Source organism: Aptenodytes forsteri, unplaced genomic scaffold (genome assembly GCF_000699145.1).
Source record: "Aptenodytes forsteri isolate BGI_AS27 unplaced genomic scaffold, ASM69914v1 Scaffold434, whole genome shotgun sequence".
Classification (NCBI taxonomy): Eukaryota; Metazoa; Chordata; class Aves; order Sphenisciformes; family Spheniscidae; genus Aptenodytes; species Aptenodytes forsteri.
In genome coordinates this window covers 272,453-289,002 of record NW_008795183.1, presented here as the reverse complement: position 1 = coordinate 289,002, position 16,550 = coordinate 272,453, and the positions used below count along the sequence as shown (strand labels likewise).

Below are 16,550 nucleotides of genomic sequence, written 5' to 3'. Positions count from 1 at the left end.
AAACGTATAGTATACCTTTTGCATAGTAGTAAGGTCTAACCTTTGGTATAATTATGTGGCCACAGACTTGGGGTTAACAACTTAACTGCAAAGTAATATTTTCAAGACAATAGGTTAAATAAGCTTACATTTTAAAAAATTGCTTTACTGAATAAAAGAATAATGTAAATTCATTTCCATTGTGTTATAAAGTATTTTTGAAAATTCAACTGTAATGAGGAACCTCTCCGAGAACTAGTGGCTGAACTGAATTATCACCACAATGCCTTATATACCCCATTTCTGTATTCATTGCTGAAAGCCGTACAGGTGAAATTCTGTTCTGAACATTTTCATATAGGAAAAAACCCCACATATAAAGACAAAATAGATTCATTCTCAGAGAAACCAAAAGAATAGTCTGTCTGAAGATTGACTTAAATGGAATGGAAAAGTCCATTTTATATTACATCATTGTATCATTATAAATATATCCCAGAATAAGCAAGGTAGGATGAAATAAGGCTATTTTTTATGCAGCTCCACAGTAAAAATGCATCTCTTAAGCATGGCAAATGCTCCTGTAATTAACAACTGCAATTTCAGGTAGGAAACTGAGTTTTCCCATGACCTAGGTGCAGAAACACTATCTTAATACACAAACTCTTCCTTTCTAGCAGGAAGACTGAAAACAACGCGTAGAAGGATTCAAAGATCTAAAATTACAATATTAGACTATTTTTCCCCCCCCCAGAATCCATTACTGACTGCATTACCAGTACTTAACCATACAAGAAGCAAAACTGTTTTCCTAATGATTTTAATTCTCTAATGTTAAAGTATTTGAGACTAGTTAGTCTACTATAGTTCACTGGCCACACAGTAAAGTACTGTGGTACTTTGTAATAGAAACCTGAAGTTCTATTGACTCTGCAGTTTGAAAAAAACCAAAGAGTATTTTCAGATACTTTTTAATCAAGTAAATGTGGGTAGAGACCAGCGTGTGTAAATATAAGTGTGTTTAAGTTTGTTGTTCTGACTTTGCATAGTGAAGCTTTACAATATTAACAGGAAAAATGCTATGAAATGATTCATATGATCACAATCAAGGAATGTCAAAAACTACGGGGGAAAAAAATGAAATTTAAACCAAACTGCTCATGATTCAATAATAAGGACCAATCTTTAAACACATGAAATGAATCATCCCAGGAATACTGAAACAATCTTACAACTGAAGACAGTAACTGCACAGAGTAGACGTTAAGCAAACGATTTAATGTAATGAGAGCTTTATAAAAGAAAACAGCAGCCACATATATCTTGTGGAAAAAAGAACATGAAGTGTATGAAACAGTTAATACTATGGATGTGTCAACAGTTCCTCAAAATTAACAAGAAGTTTACATTCTGTTAGGGCTTACAAAATACTATTCGTGGTAGTCAAACATAACAAAACAAAAACCAACAGCTGCTTGCCTGATAGATGAATAGATACAAGATACCCAAGCCTGCAGCATTTAGCTTAATACAGAAAATGATCTTACATGCATACATCCCATTAAGTTCTATGAAGAGTTTGTAGTTCTGTATAGAAAAACGGATCTGAAGCAGCAGTTTAGCAGAAAGTGAGGACAGGCACATAAAAGAGAACTTATGCAACACACAAGACTCCCAGACTCTCAAGGGAATTCATAAAGTTTCTGCAAGACGGAGATTTATTGCCCATTTACAAAGAACAAATGGTAATTACAAGACAAATATAATAATTAAACATACAAGCTCTGGAATTGTACAAAGATACTCATTTCTTGTGGTTGAGATGCATTGTTAAAAAAACAGTGCTAGCTGAAGGGACCTTTGCAAAGATGCAATGTAACCTCCCGCAGTTACAAGGGGACGTGACTGAACAAGTAAGACACAGATTCACCGTTGTGTGTTCTTCGAATTGCCTCAGCCAGGATCATGGAAATGTCAATAAACTGAAAGAAAAATCAAGAAGATTTTATGGGATGCCAAGAACAATAAACTATACAGTTTGTAAACACATGAACAAACATTTAATTTACCATTGTGCTCTTACCTCTTCTAGGAAATAAAATAACATTAAAACATTAGGTACTTAACATATACATAAGAACTGCATTAATACAAAGTACAAACTCAAAAATTGAGTAAGAAAGCATTGAATAAGATTGCTGCACAGGCATACTGCTGAAGACTTTTGGCATAGGGCATGTTGTAAAAAAGAAAATATTCTAGCCATCAGATGGCAGTGTCCACTTGACACAAATACAGTTTAAGGGAAGTATACCTTTTAAAGCACTTGCCTTGTTTCAATAAATACCAAATAAATGTTAAGCTTTTTAAAAATTCAAAGTTGCATTAAAAAAACCAATCTTTTATGCTTTCCTCCACTCTGTACTGAGTAAAAACTCCAAAAGGGACACATGACTTCCCAGAACAATCTCACGTAAAAGCTACTGACATAAGTCAGCTTTCTATTTTCAGTTTGGTTTTTGAAAAGAAACATGTCATTGTTATCTTGAGTGTTTTCATTAGTGTATTTTCAAAGGAAAAAAAGTCATCCAAGGTTTCTGTGGCATCTACAATAACATAACTAACTTAAGTTCCTACACACAAATATTATATGATTAATATTGATAAAAAACCCCAGCCAATTTTACATTTGCCACTCTTCCACAGTCACACATACTCAAATCTGTTGCAAATACCAAGTATGTTGCAATACTCTATTATACTACCTGAATCCCCTTAGAACAGTTCTTTGGCATGTTTTAGCAGGATGTTCTGCAAATAACAAAGCTGCACAATGTATTTTAGAATATTATTTTCCTCTCAAGGCACAAATTCTAGCATCAATGAACAGTAAAATACAAATCCGGAGTTTAAACAGATGACACAAAAACACCGCTGTACCTGAATTTTTGGGCAGTGTTTCATTTTCTCTTCTTGGGGGATTGTATTAGTTACCACAACAGCCTCAAATGATGCATTATTAATCCGAGAAATAGCAGGACCAGAAAAGATGCCATGAGTAAGAATGGCATAAACTTTAGTAGCTCCAGCAGATACTAACCTGTAGAACATGAAGGAAAAGTATGCTGTGATGCATGTTTATACACATGGCTATAGATGAAGCCAGATACAAATCTCTGTAAAATACATTGTACACACAAATGCCTCCTGGAAGTTACAGGAAAATACAAATATCTACAAAATAATTCAGAGAATTTTGAACTTTTTCAGGTTATACAAGTAAGTCTCAAAAAAACCCAAAACGGCTAATTAAATAAAAAAGTTCTTATCAGTAGCAGTGATACGAATTTAAAATGTGCACTTTTGACTGTATCAGCACAACATACAACTGAATTCCAGTACAAGTTTTCTATCTTAATCAGGCAAAAATGGAATAGGTTGGACGGCAGTATTCACAACTCTATTGTGCCTCCATTATTGTCCACCTTTATTTTCATTTGCAATTCAAACAATTCTGCTTGGAAAGAGTTTGAGGAAGAAGGAACATTAATGATTAAAAGCCTAGCTTACTGCAAGGCTGTAGGAAGACATGCTGCCACGCACACAGTGAAGTGATGCAGCACAGGAGAAAAAAAAAAAGTGTAAGTCAAGGAACTAGTAAAACACTTTGTGAATGGGTCAGAATCTCTTACTTTGGTTTTGACTGGCCTCTCTACCTCCAGATGCTCAGCTATGTCCTAGCTGCTTTTCTAGTCTTACAAATGGAGGCCCTGAAGAGTGGTATTTTATCAGATCATAGCATAAGCACAGTAAGATAGGAAAGAAGACAAAAACACAGAATCATCATCTCATTTTGAATGACTCAACAGAATCAAAGTTTTCTGGTCATTCTCAGCATTACATTTAGTAGCTGCAACCTACAAGGAGGATGCACTACGACAGGGTGAGTGTGTACCAAGGGTGTGTACTTAAGCAAGTTTATCTGCTGCATCTGAAAAAACATTTCTTAGTTGATCTGCCTGATATGCATCTACGTTGCTGAGATAAAAAGAGGTCTAAGAAGTATTTTGGTGAGCAAGTCTAAACACAAAGTACATCTCATCTAGATTTGGCACTGATGAAAAGCACTACTTCATGCCAAGAACATGATGTAAGGCAGCATCACTCAAGCAAAACCATCTTTCTTGGTGAACGCTGCAGATACCATCAGAAACCTTCAATGTTTTAGAATTTGCTCTATAGAAATCTACTGTAGGTAAATAAAGAAGTGCTTCTTTCATAACAGAAAAGAAGTAAAGGCCTCCTTTTTGACAGCAATTAACTTCCTCTGTGCACAGGAGTATGAACTGAAAAATGCACTAGATGGCCCAAGTCCCTTCCAAGTTATATGACTTTTTATTTATTCTGTCCTCTTGCTAAATACAGATAACATATTTCTGTAAATATTTTCTCAATTCCATGTTCTAAAGAAGGACACAGCTTGATCACAGGACTGTGACTTATAGACTCAAGGATGAGGGTGACTTCATGCTACAGAGGTCAGGCTGGGTTATAAGCATACAGGACAGCAACTGCGTTCATCAGCTATCTGCAGGTTACAGTACAGCAAGACAGTGGGCCAGTTCATAATACTACTTACTTGTCTGCTGCATGACATATTGTGCCACATGTGTCAGCCATATCATCGACAAGAATTGCTACTCTGTCTTTCACGTCACCAACCAAGACCATTCTGTCCACTTCATTTGCCTTCTTTCTTTCCTTATGAATGAGAGCAAATTCCACATTCAGTCTGTCAGCAATTGAAGTAACCCTAAGTTACAGGAAGAAATACACCACATTCAGAGAACTATTTTAAAAGAAAGAACAGAGCCATACATGTGTATTTGTCATAAAGCCCAGTTTCTACGTTTCCTGGGTTTCAAATTACCGCAGCACAAACTTTTGCAAGTAATGAGACAGGTTAGAAACAATCTTAATTCACTGCTAATAAACACAACCAGAGAGTCTTAAGCTATACTCCAGAAATCAATTTTTTTATTGAATTGACTTCAGTTTTCTGTCATTAAATGCCTGGCTTTGAAAACATTTCAGCTATTCACAAGCTTTTATTAAGCTGATGCAATACCTAGTCACACTAGATAATTTAAAGTAGAGGTAGCCTCAATTCTAAGCCTACAGCAGCGTGCACTTCAACATCCTAACTGAAAATACCATTGCAGGAATGCGAAACCAAACCAAAGGGAAAAAAACAAACAAGTTAATAGGGAAAAAACCAAACAAGTAAATTAATAGTGATTAACAATTCTTTTAGCAGTACTTGACTAGCAATCAACATCTGGTTGACAAAGACCTTTTAAAACTATTCAGGGTGACCTTTGGTGGCCAAACCTCCTGTAACAAACAATTTGTTACAGACTTCTGATTGCTTTTTTCAGGTTTTTTAATATACCAGAGCTGGTAGGTATAAAGACACAGGAATAAACAATACTATGCTTTTTCTATGCTGGTGCAACCTTGCAGCCTGTCTTTTTAGAATATGTTTAGAATGTTGTTAACAAGGTTATTAACATGCACAGTTAATAGAGAATACAGTTTGTTTCTTTACCACTTAAATATGAAGGAGCTGTTAGTTACTGTATTTCAACAACTGGGTGATAAACAAAAAAACCAAATGTTTTGGCATTTTTTGTGAACAATAGTGTAATTCCATAGCAAGTCTCAATACCTCAGAGGCATTAAGGTATCAATAGAATTTGCAAGCCTTATTTCAGTCACAAAATTTAATAAGCTGGGAAAAAAACAAGCAAATGGTAAGAAACAAAAAAGAATTCAGACATTTTAAATGAGTGCAAGAACATGTTTTGTTTTGTTTAATTTCTTTAACGCTTACAGATTGAAATTTTAAGACAAACTTTCTTCACATTCTATTAACTTTTCATTAACCCAAGTGTTATTTTGAAGGTCTACATGTTTTAAACACAAAGGCCAATTCTTTACATTACATTACATTACTGGAGGTGAAGGAGAAGCTGTGAATTTATTGAAAGCAACATCTTCCCCTACTTCACCAGCAACTGCTTGGTTGCATTACAACAGAAAGGTACCAAAGATAGACTCTATCTATCTATGTTAAATACAGTGAGAGTGGTCCTCAAAAAAATAAACTCTTATGATCAACTTGATAATACACTAATATTTGTTAGGGGAAAAAAATGCTGTCTTCTGACTTGAATTCTAAGCAAAGGCTGTATTTTGTTTAAAAAAAAAACCACAAACAAAAAACAACTGAAAACAACAGTATCCAGATAGGAACAAACAAAGAAATTTAATTGACTGAGTCATCTGAATTTTAGAATGCTTTCTATAGTTCATATCCTTCACATCTTCAACTTGATTAATCTAAACAGGAACAATTATGGAGTTCTGATCAGTCTTATTTCCCTATTAATTATTAGAACATGAACACTCACAACAGACCCAAGGACTTCAATTAAAATCAAATTATGACAGTCTCTCACATTTTTCCTAATTGACTGAGTCATCTGAATTTTAGAATGCTTTCTATAGTTCATATCCTTCACATCTTCAACTTGATTAATCTAAACAGGAACAATTATGGAGTTCTGATCAGTCTTATTTCCCTATTAATTATTAGAACATGAACACTCACAACAGACCCAAGGACTTCAATTAAAATCAAATTATGACAGTCTCTCACATTTTTCCCCATACTACATTCCAAACATTTAAGTTACTATGGGCTTACATAGTAAGAAGGATTCTTACTTCATTTGTCATTGTTCCCATTCAGTTTTGTGGCAGCAGCACAACCAATAAAACTTGAGAATAAGCATTTTGCCTCAATGGCATGCTTTATCACCTCACCAGCCAGCACGCTTCTGAGCTTTTGCATTAGTTTATACTCAATAGATAATAAACAAAAGGTAGTCTGCTAAACGAGTAACGCATGCTGCGAATGAAGAAACTCTCCAGCGAACTAACTTTTCAGCTTTTGGCACTCAAAACAAAACTTCACTCCCTTTTTCTAGTATTCACAGTGCACAACTTGGGGTCAATAGGTTTACAGCTGGAATGCAATAACATAAAGAAAAAAGAAACACAACTCAAGCAAGCTCTTACCTAAATGCCAGCAGGTACAGTGGGGATAGGCCATATGCTTTGACAGAGAAGGGAAACTTAGGCAATTCCAGAGCGAAGCAGGAAGAGGTGCAGCAACTGGACTAAAGAAGCAAGCAGCAGGAAAAATCTCTTCCCTCCTGCGGAGGGATTCAGCTAATGAGGCCATATCCAGGGAGAGAAAAAAAGATTTTTCTTTAGAGTACAGAAAGCTCCTGGATGTTTTCAAGCATGAACAACATTGGAAGAACTAGTTGTTCTGTTTTTACAATGCAGTTGGATTCATCAGTGATGTACCCTGTATCTTGCACAATTCATAGAGGAAAAAAGACAACTAGACAAACTAGTTCATTAACCACTAACTATATGGAAAACTCATAGTTTTAGGCTTGTATAGTACCTTTTTGCACCACCTGCATCAGGTGAGACTATGATACAGTTTCTCCACTCCAAAATGTTCTCTTTAATCCACTGCAGCACTGCAGGTTCTGCATACAGGTTATCTACTGGAATGTCAAAGAAACCCTAGTCCAAAAGAGAAAGAGAGTTTCATGAATATACGTTTATGTCTTACCTGGAACAAAGACACAGGGAAAGAATCAAGCCTTTGCCTTTCATGTATGGTAGAACTTCAATTAGTATTTGACACCGGCCTAATTCTGCCCTCTGATATTACTGTCAAATGCAGCAGAAATTAGACAAATATTAAGGTCTCTAAAAATCTCACCCAAGAGTAGTGAAATAAAGAACAGCTGTTCTCAAATGATATAAAAATCAAAGATCACCACCTTCAGGCACTCAACTAAATTCATGCTTGCGAAAAGCTCTCAAAAAATCCAGTAATACTCAACTTCCACAAATTTCAACTGCTTGACATGAACAGGAGTATTTAGTATGGGGAAGATTCAAGTTAGTATTACTTGAGCAGCAGCAAAGGAATCTTTCTTTTTGTGCAAGTTGTAACGACAAGAAGTCTGTGTTAGACCACAAATGAAACTGCTTTTTATTTGCATGACAGCCATCTAGCATAATAGGAAATTCTGATTAAACAGAATACCAGAACTGGAAGGGAAGGTATTTTCTACAAAAAACAAGGTATCTTGAAAAGAGGTACACCTGAAAATGACAAATGATGTCTGCTCTGTGTCTGAGGAAAGAGTTGTGATTTGCTGGATTCAGCAGTAAGCCAGCTAAAGGTTGCCAGCCTCCATCTCCCCTTCTCTTAAGAGAATATTGTCCCTTTGGCTGTAACAACAACACTTTATCTAGGGCAATACTACAATCTCTGACCAGGCCAAGATTAAGCGAACTTGCCCCAAACCAGTGTATTTTATGTTCTGGGAGCTCTTACACTAGACTTGGCAAAGTCCACCGAAGACTCCAATGCACAAGTATTCGAAGTCCCTGCAAAATCACCCCATAAAAATCAAGGCTGGTCTCTTTCAAAAAGGGAATTTAATTAGAAACAGGTAGTGAGACTTTCTCTGAACCCTGAGAATTACACTTCTGTACATAGCCTTTCAAAACACTGAGAAAAAACAGAATTAATATTAGCCTTTCACATTAATTCAGTAGAGCCCCTAGCCACAGTTAGTAAGAACTGATAGTTACCTGGATCTGAGAAGCATGCAAGTCCATGGTGATGATGTGGTCAGCCCCTGCAACTGACAGCATGTTGGCAACAAGTTTTGCAGAGATTGGAGCACGACTCTGAGGAATAAAGCACAAGTGTTTAAATTTAAAAAAAAGACTTCAACTAGATGCAAGGAGTCAGAAAATTAGCTGCTTTTATTGATTTTTCCTTCAGAATATTTGGAATCTAGATATGAAGAGCTCCAGAACTCTAGCCAAACTAGCCTGTCAATAGCTAATCTTGCTACTAGGGTTTTGAAACTCAGCAAAACATTTCGGAATATCTAAATCAGCTTGCACAGTCTGCCTAATAATGCTTTGTAGTAATTAGACTGACCAGCAAGCAGATAAAATTGGGGAATATAATTTTCCAATTCTTCTGTTTAAAACTTTCAGCTAGCTTTTCTATAGCAGAAAAGCAGACAATTTCCATTTCTCTAAGCCACTATCCTACATTAACATCCAACTCTCAAGCAACTATCCTGTTCTAAAAAGCATTGCCAAAATTGAAAATTGAAGGCAGAGTGAACCCAACTTTTGAAAACACTGCTTTAAAACAAAGGTAGTATCAAGCATTTCTTCATGATACAGTAAAGCTTGTAACAGATACATGTTGGCCGGCGTTTTCTACCCCGGCCTATTTATTTATTCTTTTCTACTAATTCAGGTGTGAAAAAAAAAAACAACAGAGAAGTGGAAAGAACAAAAGAAGAGCAAAAATCTAATTAGCAAAGTTAATGCCAATGTCAAGAGCTTTTTAAAAGCAACAAGGATGCAGAGCAAACAGCAACACAAAAAAGAGAATACAGAAAATCATGACTGGAGGATACCTCACTTTTTTTTTTAGCAACTCCAAAGTTTTTTCAGATTGTTTTAAGCTCTGAAAAAAGCTATGTTGCCCTAGACAGCTTTCTCTGTAACAGAAATACTAAACAAAACCTCCTGTTTTCTCTTTGCCAATCTTTAAATAAGGCTAATGCTGGAAATAACATTAGCATGAAGGCAGAACTGCAATTCAGAGGTTCTATCTCTCTGTCAGACTGTTTTTTGCTGGCACAGTATTCCCTCCTGCTACATCTCTTTATCAAACAGCCTCATTTAGCCTCCTAGGAACCCCCTCTCCCTCCACCCCACATACACAATTACAGAGTATCTCTGCTCTCCTTCCGCTGATGCTCAAGGGCATAACATAAAATAAGCTGAACCGCTGTCAATTTAACATGGATGCTTTTCTGTCTGCGTCATATCAAGGAGCCAGTATTTTCCTCAAAACTTTTGCCAATTTAGGTGGAAACTCGGCATTTCTCTGTTTTAACCTGCAGATTGCCAACATACTTCCAGAAAAGAAACTGAGATATTGTAGTCTTTCTTATGGCTGGATCAAGTTTATCATCATCATTACAGAAATTCTTCGTTTTGAAAACTATCCCGTTTGGTTTTTGTGTTTCACAGAACTTCACCACCATTTGGTGTGTGTAAGATACACAGAAGATATATGCAACAGCTAGCACTTCCCTAGATCTCTGCAATTCAGACGCATACAGCTTCCATGAGAGTTTGCTATCACTAACGCTTCAGCACGGATGATCTTCCAGTTGCTGAGGACTATGCTGCTCCTCATTTAGGTTCAGTTCTGTAAGGTCCAAGTCAGCCAAAGCTTTCTAGATATTTCTTTTATTAGTAGTGAACTTTTGGTTCATGCTATTCAAATTCCTGATCACTTCAGCTCACCTTAGTAGTACAAACTGACATTTTTAAGCTGGGCTTCAAAATATTCTCAAATCTCTGGCAACAACTAATAAAGATTTAGTTTCTACTCTTTTGACTCTACCACAATGTTCTCTTATCAGCTCTTTGCAAAGATCTGGTTTGATGCTACAGCTAAGCTGGACTAACAGGTGATGCTGAAACCAGAGGTTTGCTCCCCTGCTTGTCCCATCCCTTCTTCCCAGGCTACACACTGCCACCACTTCCCTTGTGCTGCACACCCGGACTTGTCTGAACCCACAGCAGCCAGATGAGGCAGCTCAAATGGAAGAGAAGGGAAAAGAAGATGGCAAACCAGGACCACCCCCCTCTGGTACAAACAAGTAAGTAGTTCAGGCTAACTGCTAAAGGGAAATTACGTTCTTCCCAGAATGTGGTTTGCCATTTCCACTCCATCCGGCACACTGAATTTTGCTTTTATTTTTTTTCCATTTCTGTTCAATGTGAATACCACCTAGCTTGTCTCATGTATCAATATCGTGAGTATCACCATCACAAAAAAACCCAAAATACTTTCCTGCATCAAATACTAATGTATACGTTACCAGTTGGTACTTCTTTCAGCTGCTGGCCTTGCAGGCTGCCTTCCCAGAAAGAACTTGAAGATTTTACCACTAGGTAACTTGTTTTAGCAGACATGCACACATCACAGATTGCCTACATGTTGGTGGACAGAGGGTCTTGGAAGGAAAGATAGCCAGACACCAATACCTGTTTCTCAAGAATGGGCTAATACGAGATTAAGACAAATGAAGTTTGCAGCTATCTGACAGTTTCCTTTACACAAAATTGTGCATTAAAAGAAAACACACATGACGTGTTCAAAAGGATTTAAGATTTGATTGCTTGCATAGAAAATAACTTTTATGCTACAATATGATCCAAATTGAAGATTATTTTAAAATCAAAGGAAGTATATTCATGGGAACCTCAGATAACCTGGCCTCATTATTCAGAAACTTGGATGACAAACGTAGATGAGAACTCAAGATTTTCTTTAGCTTGGAGTTTGTAAGGTTTGCTTCTGATCAGAGAGGCAAGAACACAAAGAGATTCACAGTATTCATTGTTCCATTCTTTGACACAATTTGAGATTAGTTTCAGAATTACTAGTGTGAAACACAACATTATATTATGTACATAAACTAAATTGTAAAAAAAACCACTGAGTTTTTAGTTCCTAAGCAAATTCCCCACTTATGTATAACAAGTTATAGAAATTATTTCTTCCTTTGTGATGCATTACAAATTTATTTACAATTCTTCAAATTACCAGGGGCGGGGGGGAATCCACAAAGCTAATATAAACAACCTCACAAGAGTAACTATTCAAAGGACACACAGCTGAAAGTAAAAGCTGTCCATCAAGATTAAAGCTCTATTGCCTTTAAGCATCTTATTACATTGTCTTGCTCAAAATGCATCACATGCATACTGAACAAAAAAAATAAAATCCAAGAAACCCCAAAGATTTATAACTGGAACTTTCACTTCCAAGAAAGCCAGTTGTGAAGTGTATGGATACTGAATGTTCACTAATGTATTATCCAAATTTACTGTTTCAAAAATGAGATACGCTTTGAAGCTTCAGAAGTTGACAGCCATTATCTTGAATGTCCAGATAAATTTTTAACTAGAAGCTAGGAGTTTTCTAGTAGCAAATTATTCCACAGGATTACTGTCATGGCCTAGGTGAAACACAACTGAAATCAAGAAGTGAAACTGAAAATGTTCCTAGTTATACATAATGTAACCCAGTAAGTTTCACCCTTTAAGGCCATATTAATGGAAATGCATAGTGTTAGATTTTTTAAAAAAAAAAAAGGATACCTACCCAACGCTCCATGGACCCCTTCTACAAATCAAAAAAACAAAGTTACATGAGCTGTAGAACACCAAACTCACCTGTCACTCTACTTCTAACTTATCTCAAAGGCATCTCTGCAGCACCCTACATAAAATGTGTCCTGCCCACAGCTTGGAAGGTTAGCATAATTGGAGGATGCGTAAATGCAACTATGGCCAAAGCACAGATACACCTGAGCTAATTTTAAATTAGCTAGCTTGTGTATCGGAAGTATTCTAGTTTATAGCAGCACTTGATTGCGTCTAAATTAATTTAACAACTTTTCTACGATTCTCAGCAAGCTTTTTTTTTTTTAAACCTCTGTTTCTCATGTAAAGCTAGTCCAGGTTTAATGCTAAAATTTCCAGAGTAGATTACACAGGCCTTGTTCAGAATATGACTTTTTACTGCAAGACGCTTTCCTTAAATAAATCAATCAAGAGCACTTTCACTGTTCTCAGCGATCACAACCGCAACAGAGGCATGAAGAATATAGGGTTATTTCAAGCAGCAAGGACTCAGTCTATTTAGTTCTTTATCGATTAAAGTCAACAACTTAAATTCAAACCAGAAAACAGCATCCAGCTAGTGAAGATTATACTGCTTCAGTTCATAGTCAAGCAAACTACAGCAATATCTTTTCACCAGAGAGAAGAAAATCTGTGTGTAACCACAGGAAGAAAATGGCTGGCACTTTACTGACACTTCAGGCAGCATACAATGCTTGCGCACTCAACATGGGTCAAAGACCAAGTGATGTGATGCAATCCAACAGCGGGAGGAAAGATCTCCCTGTCAATAAGCTGCCCAACGTTGACAGCTATATTATAGCTTATTTTGCAACACAGAGGTCAACTACCAAGGTTAATTTCCAAAGATGGCAAACATTTTCTCAATTGCAAAACAGAGGTTAAAAAAAAAGAAAAAAAGAAATGGCTTGCCTAGAATTGCAGAGGAACTCGGTGACACCCAGAGAACAGTCTGGAACAACGCTCAAAATCTGCTAATCAAAATCACTTTCCTAGGCTATCTCACTTTCCTAGGCTATCCATCTTCAGATGGCATTTCCAAAAGACAAAATGCTCCTGGGTGGTGTGCTGGGCCACCACACTGTGGGTTTTAAGTGTCTCTTGAAGTCTGCCACACAGATTTTGGGTACCCTTAACAAGGCATAACCTAGATGCATAGAAAACTTGGGACATACTCATTCTTTTCCCACACCAAGAACATTCAGGATGGTCCAGCAGAATGTTCCAATATGAATTTGGGAATCAAAACATAATGAGATGCTTTCCCTCCCTTTCAACAAAGTGTTTAGCAGTTCCCTTTCAAGCTCTTTTGATAAAAAGAAGTATTTCAGCTCTTCTGATCGAGGGAGAGCATTATTCAATACAAAACACAGCAAAAATGAAGTTCCAAAAGATGTAGGCAAAGAATAGGGTGCTACTATCTAACTCCTGAATTCCGTTTTTGGAAGTATAACAAGTGGGTCTTGATAACATTAGTATGGTGTTAAGAGAGCCTGCACTTAAAGAACGAGTATACTAGTAAACAACTTTTCTGTATTTAGTTTTGCTCTCAGACATCACAGGTAATATCTGCTATTATTTTTAGCTTCTGCATTACTTCTCAGTCCTGTTATGTTTTATATAAAAGAATGTAAAGAACAACAGAAGGCTTTCAGGATCGTTTGCTTGATGCCCAAAGTGAAAGGGAGGGGGCAGTCCATTTATGGGAAGTATTGAAGAGGGGCAATTTTCCAAAAAGACAACCATTGCAATCCAATCTTAAAATTCACATTTATTCTTGTTAGTTCTTTTCAAATGTCTCGAGGTAAAAGTAACATTCACATAACATATTAGAGGTTTTATGTATATATAGTAGAGATAGGAAAGTTTCTTTCTGTATTTTTTTTAAAGTCAAACTCACTTGCCACAGAGAGTTTGTTACCGTATTATCAACTTGGCTGAACTGGTACATTCATCAGTTACAGCAGACCAAATTCAGGAAAAGAGCACTAAGATCAGAAGAGTATTTATGGGGTTTCCATAGTTTTTGGTCTGCATCATCCATAAAAAAAAAAAATTATTCCAGACATAAAAACCTTTTTTTTTTTTTAAATCTACCTTGCAGCATAAAATAACATTTTTATTAACCACTGTTATGCATTGCAGATTTAATCAGTTCCTTCTATTTGGCTGTTTAACCATATAGGGTAAAATCCACCTACATAATGGTTACAGCACTTCAAATTTAGGATTTAATCCCATGCAATTAAAATGTTTAAAAAAATGTTCTCTCTTCATATATAGGGGTAAAAAAAAAGCTAGAAAAAGCAGGAAACAGTCCCATAAGGTGAGGTTTGCTAGCAGACTACTCCGCAGTGTACCACACACATAGGATGTACCTACTTTTTCAAACTGAAGGCATGTCAATTATCAAAACACAAACAAAAAATAATTTGTCTCACTTCACTCACCTATAGATGATAAAATTGAACATTTTACCAAAACAGGATGAAAAAAAGCAAATTTTCATAAACATTTAAGTGATTTGAAAGATATGTTTCATCTCCAAGAATTTCAAGTGAACAAGCTGAAAAAAAGTCTTCCAAAGTTACACAGTTCTTACCTACCTTGTCTTTCTTATCTTGCCTGGCATATGGAAAACATGGAATTACAGCAGTCACTCTGGAGGATGATGCAATCTTGCAAGCATTGATCATGATGAGCAGTTCCATTAAGTTGTCATTTATTTCTCCACAGCCACTCTGGATGATATACACATCTTCTCCTCTCACACTTTCACCAATCTCTACACTGAAAGAGCAGGAGATGACCATTTAAACACTTGAATTACTGGAAAAGCATTATTAAAGAATAGAAGAAACAGTTTTGTTTTAACAAACTTTCATAGGTTTATCCCCATTTAGGGTAAGATTTTTTTTTTTTTACAGCAATTTGGATAACCATCCCCTTGATAGAGTCTGTTGAAATATAAGCCAGTCTAAAATTTACTTCAGCCTAAATATGGTCTTCGTAAGGTCAGCACCGACCAATATGTAGTTATGGCTAGAGCACTGACGCAGCTCACACTGTTATTAAATTTGATACTGCTTTTTTTTGTTTAGTCTGTATTTTGTATCCTTGCCATCTCCCAAGGAGATGAACATTTAAAGAATAACCTAGATAAGTACAGAAACAACAGAGCCAACTTTAGAGCGTTAAATACTACCTGCATCAAAATACCTCCTTAAAAAGATCAATTATTTTTTTTACGATAATTAAGATGTTACTAAATTTGAGAAACTACTGCATTTTAGAAGATAGAAGTATCAAACCACACCCCACAAACAGAAGTCTGGATAAAATTTACACCATGATGTCCAAGTAAAGTATTTTTTTAAAAAAGAACAGCTCACCATGACTCAACAACTCTCACGTTGTGTCAGTTGTTCTATTTGCTCTAACTGTGCTTACATACTTTGGTTCCTTATGATAGTATCTAAGAGTTATTTTATTCTTCCACAGATTTCAAGGCAAATTCTGGAACTGATCACTGCTCACACCACAGAATTCAAAAATTAAATAGAGCTTTTAAATAGAGCTTATAAATAGACAAGTAAAACAAATCAGTTGAATGTGGATTCTTTTTCAATTCTAGCAAGAGAAATCTACTGTTGAACCACACTAACTTTTCACACCTGTTACTCCAAAACATACACATAAAACCATCAGACTAACCTTCATTTTCCCCTGAATCCATGCAAACATACAAGAAACATACAGACTTCCTAAACAATGAAGCGATCAGACCTTTCAAACCCATGCTCTACTAAGTTAGTCTTAATTATTAAACGATAAAACATCTTGGGCCCTAATTTAAAAGGTTGCATCTTTACCCAAGGCACAAATAAGCAAAAGCTTCTAGCTGGAAACCTTCCAAATGGCCCAGATGTGGGCAGAATAATTTATCTGATGGGTCCTTCAACACTGAGGCTTGTTCTAGACAAACACAATCTGAACAACTTTTGTTTATCAGCTTTCAGGGTGCTGTATAACACTCATTAGCTTTCTGTAGCTACAAAACACAGAAAGGAATTTACTGCTTAAAAACATCTTAATGATATGCAAACGTGATTTATTACCATCAAGATAGCTGAGTTCATGCTCTCAGCTCCCCTATT

The 16,550-nt window shown here is 36.2% G+C and overlaps 1 protein-coding gene across 2 annotated transcripts; it reads right to left on the bottom strand.

Annotated features, from left to right (window-relative positions):
- Positions 1-1,679: 1,679 nt before the first annotated feature.
- PRPS2 (phosphoribosyl pyrophosphate synthetase 2) lies at positions 1,680-15,180 on the bottom strand. 2 transcript variants are annotated; one of them, XM_009278526.1, is made up of 7 exons: positions 15,000-15,180; positions 12,353-12,373; positions 8,731-8,829; positions 7,520-7,644; positions 4,619-4,792; positions 2,920-3,079; positions 1,680-1,961 (listed from the first exon to the last, which is right to left on the bottom strand). In XM_009278526.1, the coding sequence occupies exons 1-7, from the start codon at positions 15,102-15,104 to the stop codon at positions 1,869-1,871; spliced, it is 777 nt and encodes a 258-aa protein (XP_009276801.1). In that variant the 5' UTR covers positions 15,105-15,180; the 3' UTR covers positions 1,680-1,868. The 2 variants fall into 2 exon arrangements, with proteins under 2 accessions (XP_009276801.1, XP_019327408.1); XM_019471863.1 differs by lacking the exon at positions 12,353-12,373 and having other exon boundaries at positions 1,869-1,961.
- Between the last annotated feature and the right edge of the window lie 1,370 nt (positions 15,181-16,550).